Source organism: Dermacentor silvarum, chromosome 2 (assembly GCF_013339745.2).
Source record: "Dermacentor silvarum isolate Dsil-2018 chromosome 2, BIME_Dsil_1.4, whole genome shotgun sequence".
Classification (NCBI taxonomy): Eukaryota; Metazoa; Arthropoda; class Arachnida; order Ixodida; family Ixodidae; genus Dermacentor; species Dermacentor silvarum.
The window spans coordinates 30,612,850-30,627,022 of NC_051155.1; the positions used below are offsets into that span (position 1 = coordinate 30,612,850).

Consider the following 14,173-nt stretch of genomic DNA (forward strand, 5'->3'; position numbering starts at 1 on the left):
TGAACCTCACTGAATATCACTGGTTATAAATCTTGCTACAGCCACTCAATGTCTGCTGTGTCTCCTATAACCAGCCTGGGAAAGCAGCTGCATAGGTGATATTATCGGTACCAGAACCAATTTGTGTTCAGACAAGTTTTACTTGTTGAGTCTATGCAGTGGGTTGTGTTTATGCAGACAACGGGCGCTTTTGCGAAATGCTTCAAAGCACTCGTTCCATTCTCTCGGTAACCTCTGCTGCTGATGTCTATGAAAATACCCGACTTGGCGAGAAAGTCTCAACCTAAAATAACAGGCACTGACAGACTGGGAAGATGTACGAGGCGTTGTCGCCTGACGCGTCTCTCCCAACGGATCACTAGCCTAGCTGCACCGCTCGATTGTGCTGTGCCGGAAGCAAGGCGGAAAGTTGTGTCACTATCTCTTAAGCGGATATTGTTCTCGCGGAGATGACGCAACACCTCATCACCAAATAAAGAAGCACTTGCCCCAGTATCCAATAATGCGGCAAACTTCTTTCGGGCTATTGTTAGCTCGATGAACGGCGCCTGCGAGTCCGTGACATCTCCTACGCGACAAGCCAAAGGCGCAAGTAAATCGAAATCACCGGTTGTGTTCGAGATCGCCACCCGGGACCCAAGCTGGATCACCGGCAGCCTCGTCCATTTCCCGAACCACGTGCTCGACCTTGGCCCGGCGTGCTTGCGCAGTCACAGGGCGATGTGCCCCAGTCCGCCGCACTGGTAGCAACGGCCACCGAAGCCTCAGTGGCGTGGGCGCCCGTTGCTCCAATCCGGCGGGCCGTAGCTTCCACGCTCGGCGGTCGGCATGTGCCGCTCCTCCGGTCTCGCATTAATCGCAAGTTCCTGCCGCGGTGCACTGCGTGCCGCGTTATGCTGTGCTGTTTTGAGCACGTAGGCGTACGAGTCCAAGGCGCGGTCTGATAATTCCCAACCGCGCTGGACCTGCTCGTCGGCGAACGATGCCGACGTGTCGACCCTAGGGGAATGTGAAGCGTTCCCGCCGCCATTCCACGCGCAGCGAGGCTCGAGTGACAGTGCGGCGTGTGGAGGCGGAAGGTATGCTCGTGCCGCGAGGATGTCCGCTTGGATGCGCCTTGCTTCGGCGGCGAGCTTGTCTAGGCCTCTGAACCTACATCCCCTGAAGTAGGCCGCAAAAGTCGGGTGCGCTTGCCGTGTGACACGCTCGACTTTCTCGGCGTAGGTGGCGAGAGGGCTCACGAGTTCGTCCATCGCTCGAACATACTCCAGCAGGGACTCGTCTGGATGCTGGGTATGCAACTCCAACTCTCTCCTCAAACGCCACTCGTAGTTGGCTGGAAGAAATCCCTCGCGGAAGGTTGCGCGAAACTCTTCTACCGTGCGGGCTTTGTGTCCGGCCAATCGGAACCAACGAGCCGCCTGCTCAGTCAGTGAAGCAGGGACCACGAGCGCGAGAAGTTCGGCGTCTGAAAGCCCTGTTGTTTGCTGATAATACTGCAGACGGTCGAGGTACTCGTTCGTACTAGTGCGATTGTGGTACCCACTATAGGTAGGCATGTCTACCTTAATTCGTGGTCGCTTGCTCTGCGGCGAGGCCTGCATTGTGTTCTGCAGGGCGCCGGCTAAGCTCTGCATGACTTGCAGCGCATTCTGCAGCATTATTTCACTCGATGGAATACTACCGCCCGAAGGTTCGGGCGCATCCGCAGCTTGCGTCAAACTATTTAGAGGCATATGTGCCTCTGTGTCCGCGATGCGCAGCGGCGGGGCGCTCGGCGCGTTACGCCTACTTTCAGGCCTAAACCCTGCCAACGTGGCATTTCCGCGATCCTGACTGTTTCGCGTGAAACACTCAAAATTATAGCTACCGGCTTGTTCAGAAGCTGCCGCCGCGTTAGCACTAGGTCTCTGATTTTGCACCGCTACATCCGACAACATGAACAAATCTGGAAAGTCAACAAGCCCGTCGCAATGCAGCAAACAATGGTTTGCTGTAACTTCAGTAGTCCCAGCTCCAAAAAACAGAAGAAGACTCGCCAAGTTGCCGAATTCGAACCACGTTGGTAGCGCCAAATGTGAGGGTCTTCCCCAACCCGTAGCACATATAATCGCAGCTACGTAGGGTTCGGGCGAATAAGGCAATAAGCGAGTCAACTCAACAACGTTTATTGCTGTGGGCAATAAAACACACTTGCAGAGGGAAGTCCGCTCTGTATAATAAGTAATAAAATAGGCTTGCCTCGTCGCATGTGATAGTCACGCAAACGAGGTCACTCACGGGTTGCAGCGGGTATATCCGTAGAGGCAGGTCAGGAGTAGCGAGGTCAGAGAGGCCCAGAGGTCTCTCGGTCGCGCTCTTTTTACAGCTTCTTACCTTTTCGCGAGGGGAATGTCCTCCTCGCTGTCGGATACTTTCCCTCTTCCCGCGTGGGTGCGCGCGTCACGAGAGGCGAGCGAGAACCGGGAGAGAGCAAAGCGCCTATCTCTCGTGCCCGCCCGGCTCCTGCTGCGCGCACTTGTGACGACGCGCGTACGCAGGAGAAGGTGTCCACCCGGCTCCCGCCGCGTGCGCTTCGTGTGCATGCGACGGCAAGCGTATGCGGGATAAGATGGTGGCGTGTGCTCCCCACAGTGCACTTCGCTACACCGAGTGTCACTTTGGCGGCACGATGCTAGACGGCATCCTCTGGCTTTGATGGCAATGTCGATGGGTACACCAGTATGCACGTTCTCTATTTGTTATTTTAGGCGATGCTCACAAAATTATTCTCCACAGTATTAAGTGTGTAGCATAAACAAATTAATTTGTTGTTGCAGCCGCATTAACACGATAGCATTGCATCCAAGGCAAGCTGAGGAAACACGGCGATTTCAATAGCAAAAGACTACTTATGGTAGAGTGATGCTTACAATATTTTAAAATCATAAAAGTAGTAGTTTCAGAACTAGTGCCAACCCTGCATGAGTACAACTTTATTTATTTTTGAAGCGCTGCTATTGAGGCTACACACTTCGACGCAGCAACGGAGATCAATGTACACACTCACTGGCGAGCATGTTTTACAATGAGTGTTACTAAACATTTCTGTCGGACAGCCTCATTGACAAGGGACCCTAATGCAGAGAGAAAAGCCCTTAGCGAAATAATGGCTCCAGGGGCATCTCTTGCTCGACTACTGTCGATCAGCTCAGGAAGAGGAACACACCAGACTGGAAGGTAAACGCACCTGCGCACGATGTCCAGCACCTGAATGAACTGGTTGAACTTGAAGCCCGCAATGTTGGAGGCGAGCACGAACTGGGTGACCTTCTTCTGGATGTCCTGCCACACTCGCTGCAACCCTTCACGGAGCTTCTCGATGACGAAGCGTGCCTGAATGTCCTCACTCAGCAGGCTCTCTCCAGCTGCAGGGAGGAGGCGGAAGCCACGCGGGTTAGGCTTATCACGAGAAAACAAGGTTGCTGCTTGTCTGCGGAACAACTAGTCACGTGTTTATCTGCACTCTTCTCTTGACATCGACCCATCTATACAGAAGTGTTGGTAACACCACCCCAAAACTGTTCCCATGCTTCAATGGCCTCGTGTACCAACAAGAAGAGCACCCATGGAAGTCTTCCTGTGCTAACATGATCACTTATACATAGGGTTGTGTGAACAGTAGTTTATGAGACCCATTCGAATACAAATCAAATCGTGCCAGAGCCAAATTGAATAAAATATTTTTCTAGTAGTCTACGCCATAAATATCAAAGTATTTTCACATTCTGGATTTCACAACGTTACAAATTTTCTATCATTACACTGCACATTATAAAGCATGACTTATTAAAAGCACAAAGGAAGCATTAGCAACAATTAACTAAGTTGTTTGTTGGTAAACTTAGGGGTCCTCAGACCAAACACGTTCAGGCATTATCACATAAAATTTAGAAAGTACCCGTTGCAGAAAGTGCCCTTCGCAGAATGTTCAAGTACAAAAACAAAGAAAGTGTCAAAAAAAGCTAGTCGCCTTAAAACGGGAGAAAGAGCCAAAGAAATCAATTCAGCTTATTAAAGGAATGACGCACTTGAAGGCGTATTTTGTTGCACTGAGTTAGCATTTGTTGTTTCGTTGCATAATTCCGTAGAGAACAGAGTCAGTGACCAGTGCATCTGTAGCGGTTATGACTATATGTATAGGCCGACACATTATATTTGTGCTGTATTGCGTTGAGCACGAGCCAGCGTCACGAGCGTGCCTCGTGCGCTTGTGACACTGGCTCGCGCTTGCTGGCTCGGGCAGCACGTACCACTATGGAGTCTGAAGCACCTACATCGTTGGTGGCCACAAACTTGGCAGTAGCGAAATGTGGCCATCTACGCCAATACGCCGCAGACGAAGTAAGAGTACAAAAGAATGCAGCAAAACAAGTGAAGAGGCAGACAGCGAAATCCATCATCATCGTCAACTATCCCAATACAGTGGAATCTCCCTGAGACGATCTTCACGGGAACCGTAAAATAAAGCGTATCATCCGAAAATCAAACTATCCAACGTATTATCCAACCAAATCGTATTATCGGGAAAAGAAAAAGAAACATATTATGCCGAAAAACGTATATACAGAATCGTATCAATGAGATTTTACTGTACATGGCAGGCAGAACGAGCATTAACGCAAACATTACTCACAGCACAAAACTCGAAGGACCATTCAGCAGCATTCAGTTGGACATTAATACTTTCGCATTCATAACTGATAAGAAATGCTTAGATATCCTTGGATTTTTTTTTCTATACTTTCTGCAAGAAATAAATACCTGCTAGTTCCAAAAGATTTGTTTCCATTCACACACTCCTGCCACACGATACCAAAGCCTGTAGGCTTCACTGCACACATAATGCTTTACTTTTTAGCGAGAACTGGATGAGTTTGAATGTGTTCATGTTCCGTCAGCACAACAACTAGACAAGGACGAAAAGGAAAAGGCGATCACAAGTGCTGCCTTTTTTTTCTTTTTTTTATTCATCATTTTTTTTTTTCAATGCGGGAAAAACAAGAACTAAAACCAACACGTTGTACAAAGCACCACACAGATCACACGTGATTGCACCTGAAGCACCTGTGATTGTCTCGTCCGTATCTATTTGTTGCGCTGATGGATTGCTTCCCTTTTTATGACGCCAGCTAGCCCACTATCAAGGGCTTGAAAGCAGCACCAGGAGGGGACTCACCAGGCTCCCGGTCCCGGTGCCAGCTGAGCAGGGCCCTGTAGCTGCACATTACTTGCCACAGTGCCTGGCACAGATCCACCAGGCAGCCCAGGAACCTCTCTGCAGGAACCAGCTGCAAAGTCACCAACACAACCACACGTCCAGTAGTAAACCTACAGCTCTGCACAAACAATATAGGCTGAAACAAAGAACAATGAAATAAAGAAAAACATGCATCACAGGATATTGAAGATGCAACAAGTAGCCCTCACTCACATTACAAAGAATGCAGGCATTTGGAAACACTGAGACGCTGTGCAGGTGCACAGCGCAAAGACAGGATGCAACAAGCTACAGAACCATGTACTAATAACCATTTCTTACAGTGTGAAAACAATACAACTGAAATGCAAAGAAAGGATGGTGACGCTTTTTTCTTTGTCTGCTTGCTTTCTTCAAAAGATAAAAAGTGTGTCCACTACACACACATAGTGTGCCCAATGGGCACTATCCTTTGTACTGTGCTTGCATGTAACATTGCTCACCAGCAAAGTGCACTTCTTTAGAGCGGGAGGTAATGAATTGAAATTGACCTAAAATACAGGTGCACGAAAAGTGAAATTTGAGCATGAATGTAAGAAAAAACATGCTTCAAATATTCAGTGAACACAGAATATTTATTTTCTGACAAGGAATGAAAAGGAAAAGCTAGGTTAAAGCTAGAGCAACTTGCATGAGGCTGCACGACGAGTGAAAGCAAAACAGCTCCACAGCATTCGCCATCCCAAAATCTCAAATTTGTAGTGTTGCACTGAAGCCTAACAAGTAAGTCTGCAAACTCTTTATACTGCTGATAAAAAAAAAATGTAAGTTTTCTCTCAAAATTTGTTATTTTCTTTTTTTCTATCAATAGATTACATGATAATTTTTTCCTGATAACCCTCCCTACAGGGTTCGTACAGGTTTCCAAGGCAAAAATTCAAGGATATTCCAGGACTTTCCAAGACCTGTCACAGATTTTTCAAGGACTCAAGGCGGCATTCAAAGTAGGATTTCTTTACTCTAACATTTCCAAAAATGACTAGTTTTATTGCACTTAAAATAAATAAATGTATATCACAGTTATAATAAAAATGTCTAGCCTTGATAACTTTTCAAGATCACAACACAAAATGAACGCTTACAACAGATGCTGAGATTTCTCCAGTATAGGCTGGGTAAAGTTCACCAAAAATATTCAAAATATTCAGCATAGGCTTATTACACTAAAATAAAAAGAAATAGATGTATATCCCAATGATGTTAATAATGTCTAGCCTTGATCACTTTGCAAGTTCACAACAATACCAAAAAAATATTTCACAAAACACAATGAATGCTCCCAACAGCTACTCTGACTTCTCCAGTATTAACTGGGCAAGTTTACCGAACATTGCCAAACCATTCAGTGTAGTCTTGCTATACATCCATCATAACAAGTAGATGTATATTGCAATCTTGTAAAACATGTCTTGTCTTGATCATTTCTCAAATCCGCAATATTAAAAGTTAAGACAACGAACACTCACAACAGCTGCTCAGGCTTTTGCAGTATTAGCTGGGTTGGTTTATCAAACATTTCCAAAACATTCAGCATACCGTATTTTCCGGTGTATAAGACGCATTTTTTTCCCCAGAATTTTTCGTCGGTGCGTCTCATACAACGGTGCGACCTATGTACGTATCTTTTTTCCAGAAAAACTGCTGTTTTGAGGGGGGTGCGTGTTATACAAAGGTGCGACTTATAGACCGAAAAATACAGTAATGTTATTGCACTTATATTATCATAAATAATATTATAACCAACCTCTACTCAAAGGTACTGAGCATCAGTGATAAGTTGCTCCACTGAAAGCTCTCTTTAGCTTCACTAGCTTCACCTCGCGCGCAAGAGTGAAAGTGGGACAAGGTAGACCGACGGGCGGGGAGTGAAATGAACGATAGGGTGAGGAAGGCAGCATAAACGCTGCCAACCAAACCAGCACCGAAGCGTGGCACGGGTTTCTCGCTCCGTTCGCAGTTTGACGCGGTAAAGCCTTTTATTTTTTCCGCGCAGTTCCGCAAAACGGAACCATGTGTGCTCGCGCCGGCGTATTGTTTCTGAAATAAAAAGTTTGTCAGATCAACACCGATCTACCGCAGAAAGGAGGTCGCAATGTCGATATCAGAGTGCATTGCTCACGAAATTCAAGAATTTTCAAGGAAGGAAAAAAATTCCAGGACTTTCAAGGGCCTTGAAAATGCACTTTTCAATTTCAAGGGTTTTCAAGGATTTCAAGGATCTGTACGCACCCTGCTCCGAGTCCAGAAAATTTGTCAGCAACTGTATTATGATCTCGATAAAACCTGCATGCCTGAATATGATATGCATGCTTGTCAGTGGTTGCTTCGTGTGACCATCACACAAGCTCCCAGGCACCAACTTTCACTGTCGCTCCTTGCTTACGCGCCGATGTTGTCATTGTTATCTTTGTTCATGTTGAATACAAGTTGTTAATATCAGTCTTGTCGTTCCAGACAAACCTTGTACCAACAGCGAGCATGGGCTATGCAAAGACTGCGAGAGAAAATGCACCCAGGGCCAGTTTTCCCCAATATAAAAAATACAGGTTTCTCTCCACGGAGGGTGGTGGGGGAAATGCCGCCCACCATGCTGGTTTGCCGCCCACCCCTTTTAGGGGGGTTGGGGGAGACTTGGCAATTAGAATGGTCGATTGGGTCAAAGTTTCCAATTTTGTTCTTTCAAAATTACCAGGTGTTTTTTTTTATCACGTGGGTAAATATCAAAAACCAATCTGAAGTAGAAGTTAAGAAAATCACACTTTTCTAGTGTGCTGTCAACAAAAATTTGGTAGAAAATCGGGGTTTCGGGAGGCGAATTTGCACCGCCGACCGCACGGCTTATTCGTTGATGCAATGCCACCATATTGGTACCGTCAAAAGAGGAAACCTCGGTGCTAAAGTGGAGACATCAGAGCTTCAGATAGCAGCAGCGCCTCATTTTGCAAAAGAAGCAAGCAAAGCCATGAAAAAAACTGGCGTCGTGATTCGTTACTGTTGCCACGTGCACACAGGAAGCACTCCTATTGGCCGACACAAAAATTAATCACTGGCACGCAGTTCGACAATGGCAAGCTGTGCAATGGCAGTAGGCTGCATTACTGGCAAGCATTTCTTTCGTTAATACATCCCAAATGCAAAATTGGTGAATGTACCATTAAAATTGGGGGAGTGGTTGTATCAAAAAAAAATAAACAGAAGGATAAAACGACATTGTTTTCAAGTGCACTCCCCCCTCCCTTGCCAGTTGCAAGATGATGACCACCTTTCAAAATTTTCTGGGGGTAACCCCGACCAAATATTAAAGAAATATAATACTAAATATTTTATTCACGAATCAAATTATTTGAGCATTCACTAATTTATTAAGACAGGCACAGTACGATTAAGTTCGAGAGAGGAGTATGAGCAACATTCCGGCCACGTATGCGGCCTGCAGCCATTGGCTCCAAAGGCACAACTTTGCTGTAGTAAACTGCATAGCTTGCAGCACAAGAGGAGCAAGTCGCAAACATTCCCGCTGTGCTTCTTCTACCCACGTAGTGCAAAGTGTGGCCTTCCTTAAGCACACGGACCCACCTTGCAGAGGTCGATGTACTGCGCCTTGTGCAGGTCTGGTGGCCTTGTGTTGTCGCCAGGAGTGGCGTGATTCTTCACCACGACCAGAGCGCTGCTGTGCACCGCACTCGAGAAGTGCATCAGCAGCTGGTGGGCGGCCATCTGCACTGATGCAACACAGCCGCTACTATTTTACTTTGGTAGAAAGAATACATGCTCGGCACAGGTGAGCAACAGCACAATACACAGTTGTAAAATGAAGGACAGAAAACAAAACGTAAATTGAACATGCAAATTAATTTTGTCTGCAAAGTGGAAGAAATTTTGATGAAGGGAAGGTTTATTTATTTATTTATTTATTTATTTACTTATTTATACAGGGCGTCCCAACTATCATGCACCGAGTTTTCTAAGAACACGAAATATTTTATGACAATAAAACCAAGTGCACATTGTTTAGAGTGCTGTTGAGAAACCGCCAGTAATTTTTTAGTCCCTGAAATGCAATAATCAAAAAAAATAATTATCACCTTAATTGTTGTCATAATTGTCCCGATATCAATTGGGCAGCTGTAGAGAATCATAAGACACGTCAAAATGAAGTGTTTCCAGCTAGGTACACTGCATGCTCGCTTTAGTGGCAAACAGAGAAGTCCCGCAAAATATGAAAAATACCATGCGACTGCACACCCGTGGTGCACGGGATAGCAGCACCGACATAAAACTTGGTAGTCAGCAGCTTATCGCTTGCAAACCCAAACTCCACTCCATGCATGTTTCGCCTGATGGATTATCCATTTTGGCTACCCGGCTACCCCCGTGCTAAGCCCAAACAGCGATGCTTTGTCGGGAGTCTGCAATCAAAGATGTGGTTTGATGACAAACAGACATAACAAAACGCGGTCACATGGCAATAGGAATGCTGAGGAATGGCCTTGACAACGAAGGTGAGGGCATAAGCAACAGCCTGTGTGTATGTTTGCGGCCACCATGTTTTTGACATTGCATGTGTGGATCAGTCCAAAAAATTTAGCAAAACATCGTGCGGCATCTAAAATGTTTAGGGGTGTGTGGACAGTCGGATATCCTGAATGGAATAGTGAGTGCTAAAACAACTTGATTAGCAAATCGTATATCTACCATTCGATTTTCTGAATATTCTGCGCGTTCCGGGTAGAGCCCCTCATGTTCATATGCCATGCAAGCGAGCGCCTCACTTCGATATTTTCGGTGTAAAAGAAGTGCTGAGCGCACGACGAACGGGCCGTCATGCCCCAATCGTGGACTTTGGTTATGCGAGCGCTTCTGCCTTATGCACTTCTCGAAGTCAGCCAACTGTGGAGATCGCACACACAGCGCCCGAACTCTGCAATTCACAGAATGGTGCCACATCGGCCAGGGCCACCTCTGTCGATTCAGGGTTTGTCTATGTCGACAAGACCGATTGAAACAGTAATACAACGCAGACAGAGGGAACAACAACAAAAGCAATGCATATTTTGGAAATTGTGAAAGCATGTGCGAAGATCACGTCAATTAGACGCCAGCAGGCACGCAGATCATGTTGGATCCCAGAGAAAACACTTCGTCTGTAAGACATCCGAATCATGTCCCAATGTCCGGGCACCGTTTCGGAAACAAATAGGACATCTAACAAACATACAGTTTCGAATATTCTACCACAATGATTTCCAAGAATACTCCAGTGACAACAATGACGTCCATGGACAGCATTGCAAGGACATGAATATCCTAGGGATGTGTTGAATACATCCTGCGAACATCCCTCACATGATCTTTTGGCCGCACTTTTCATGTTCTGTGGAGATCCCTTGCATGTCTTCAAGGAATAGGGACATGCAGCATACATTTTACAGACATGTGCCAGGTTCTTTCGCACAGTGTTTGCTAAAATGCCTACTATGTTAGTAGCACATGCTGTGTGATAGATGCAGCAGGCAGAGTGCCCACGCATCCAGAATAGATACACTGCGTGAACACATTATACGTGTGGAAGCGGACTATACTCCTCATTCTTCTAGGCCTTCTGTCAAGCACAAGTGGCTTATTGAACAAATGAAATTTTAAAAGCAAATTGCATCACAAAATTTGCCAAGTATGACATATACATGAGCTGCAGACATGATAGCTTCAGATTGTTTTTTTAACATACGAGGAAACATAATTCTGTTACAAGAAAACTCAAAGACAAAGCCTCTTGAAGGACAAAATATTCACGTGTATGCCGAAAGAGATCCATGTGCAATATGCTTGAGAGGTGCGTGGTAAGATATCCGAAACAGATCTGTGTGGGATATGTTTGGGACATCCGCGGTCTGAATTATCGGTGTCCGAATTATCGGTCGGCGACTGTAGCAAACACTGCAAAAGGCCTTGGCTTATGTCCACAAAGTGTACACAGCATTTACCCATGATATCCCTCGCAGACATGCAAGGTATGTCTGCAGGACATGAAAAGTGCAGCTAAACAATCATGCCAGGGACGTCCACAAGATGCATTCAACACATCTCTAGAATATCCATGTCCTCGCAGTGAATATCCATAAGATATCCATAGGACGTCATTGTGGTTACACATATGAGGAGACGAAATTAACGCTGCTTCAATAACCGTCAATCTAGCCCCGTACGCAAGATCTCGGGACCGATCCCTGGTGAGCCATCCGTATGAACGTATTAGCAGTAAACAATCCATGACGGCACTTGCGGCCCATTACCACATCGACCAGCTGTGAATTTTTATCCCGGCGACAATGCCCTAAGCCATTAAGCCTAATTGGCGCTGCTGCATCGGCCGCCAGCGACTAAAGTTACAGCTTGGTGCCGAATCGATGCATATTCTCCCGCATTTCCACCTTTCCTCTTGCATGTGTGGGAAGACTACACTCGCCAAGCCACCATTCTTCTCCGCTCATCCTCGCATGTTTTCACCCGCACCACCCAAAGCATATAGCAAGTGGCGTGCAATAGGATCTTTTTGCACTTGGACTTCATACGAAATGCACTGAAGTGAGAGGCAGAGGAAGCATTCGCTCCTCGCTGCCGGCGCTTTTCATGACAGCATCTTCCCACTGCGGGTGACACACTGTCAGCCACGGGGATGGATTGGACTCAAAAGTGTGGCTGGCTTCACTTCATACCACTCATGCAAAGATATTGTCGACATGGCATGAAACTATCTTTTGTCACCAACGCTCAAATTCAACAAAATTAATTTTTTTTTCTCAATCAAACTTGCTTTTCTGGTTGCCCAATGATTAGGAAAATTTTGCGGACCCTTCTATGTCAGCAAAATCGATCAGCAACTGTACTTCGCATAAAAGGCCAAATTTCCATGCAATGAAATTTTAACATAACGAAGCAAATTGCTGATTTTACTGACATTGTTATATCGCGGTTTAACTGAATTGAAATTGTGTACCCTTTGTTATATTGGGGTTCAAAAAACATGGTGTTCTCTGGACAAGAAAGTAAAAAGAATTAAATACCTTGTTCTACAGAGAATTTCTCTATACTGAAGTTCGTTATAATGAGGTTTAACTGTACATTGGTTCTATCGACAATGTGGAAGTGCCACGGAGAAGTCCGAATAATCGAGCAAATCCGCAAAATCGAGCACTCGAAAAACAGGTTGATGACTGTAGCATGGTGTCCTTCCCAGATATCCTCCCAAGTTTGGTGTACGACGTAGAAGCCCATCCCCATTATACACTTTTACTGTGCCAGCTAAGAGCAGTGAGGTGAGGGGCACCTGCGTCTTGCCAAGCAGTCGGTAGGCAGCATCCAAGCGACAGTAGTGGTCATTGTCGAACTGGACACACAGGCGCGACAGTGCCACATCAAGCTGCTCCTCGGTCATCTCCAGGGTCTCCTGCAGCTTGGCACTTAGCTCCCTGCATCCACACAGAATAGTCACACTATCACACAAGAATGTAGAACTGAGCACATTGCAAGCATGCCACAAGTTCAAACAGTGGTCCATATATACAGTATAGACCACTTATAACGTAACCGCTTATAGTGCAGGACCGGATAAAGTGTGGTCTTTTCAGACTCCCGTTAATTTTCCCATAGCACTCCATGTATACACGTATCGCTTATAGTGCAGTTGCGGGAAACGAAATACCGGTTACAGTACGGCTGCCTGGGAGTACGGAAGTCGGCGGAGACCGCGAACGTTCCCCTCAAACGGGCGCCCCAAGGAGTGCTCGAAAAAGAAAGAGAGATGAAGTGGAGGAGAAGGGCACGTGGTGCGAACAAACAGCCAGTGAGGCTGAAACCAGAATCTTGAGTGCGAGTCGTGAAATATCACGGCGCGCATAGCGAGCGAGGGCCACGAAACTGCCAACGCCGGCCAACGCTCGCGTCACGATAACGGCAGTAAACGAAACTTAGGGAGCGGGCGGCGCCGGCAAGGCACGGCGAAGGGCGCACGCGGAGACCGTGGAATGTGAGGGAGGAGGGCGGCAGGGAAGCGGATTTCGCCTTGGTAACTCCGCCACTTTGGGCCTCCCCTCTCCCTCCCTCGTAGCTCCCTCACTTTCGACTGTCACCGCGTGCACCCGCCGCCATGCAGGGGCCGCCGCTCCAGCCGGCCCGGCGCCAGCTCCCCGAAGTTTCGTTTTCTGCCGTTATCAAGAGGCGGGCGTTTGCCGGCGTGGGCAGTTTCGTTGGCCGGCCTGGGACAGCGCCGCTGCTTCCCTCTGCGCCGTAGCCGCAGCGTGCAAGGTCAACACGTGACTAGAAAGTAGAGGAAGCATAAAGGAGAAAGAAGGGTTCACTGCCGTTTTCTACGCGTGGCTACGGTAGCGTGGCTGAGACGTCGGCACGTACACGCATGTTTCGGCGCAAAGCAGAATTGGCGACCTTGCCATTTGAGAGAGAAATTTCCGCCGCGTTTTTTTCTTTCTTTTTTTTTAGTTTTGTTCACACGCGACATTAAGGGGTCTCTCCTAAGCTTTTACTCAATGGCTGTGCTGGAGCAATGCCGGTCGGAGGCGCCGCCGCGTGATTTGGTTCGAATTAACGAGATTCGACTGTAAATTGAATGCAAACGTTCTAGCCGCATTCCTCGACTGTCGCATACGTGTGGTGGCTCTGTGCACATGTTTTGCATATACGCGGGCCTTGAAAATTGTTGCTTTGGTTATAGTGCGGTACCGCTTATAGTGCAGATATTCGCGACTCCGGCGACTTACGTTATAAGCGGTCTACACTGTAATTTGCTGTCCACAAAGGTATGTCCCCAAGGGTTCCAGAGCTGTTGGCCTTCACTAAAGCACCCTATATTTCACCGAG

At 46.8% G+C, this 14,173-nt stretch overlaps 1 protein-coding gene across 1 annotated transcript in view; it reads right to left on the reverse strand.

Moving 5' to 3' along the window:
* Positions 1-14,173, reverse strand: part of LOC119441402 (syndetin-like) — a 97,044-nt gene that overhangs the window by 53,896 nt on the left and 28,975 nt on the right. The window contains exons 9-12 of the mRNA XM_037706025.2: positions 12,627-12,768; positions 8,876-9,016; positions 5,219-5,330; positions 3,230-3,407 (exon numbers count right to left, since the gene is read on the reverse strand). Coding sequence (XP_037561953.1) covers positions 3,230-3,407; positions 5,219-5,330; positions 8,876-9,016; positions 12,627-12,768 — 573 coding nt within the window. The remainder of the gene's footprint in view (positions 1-3,229; positions 3,408-5,218; positions 5,331-8,875; positions 9,017-12,626; positions 12,769-14,173) is intronic.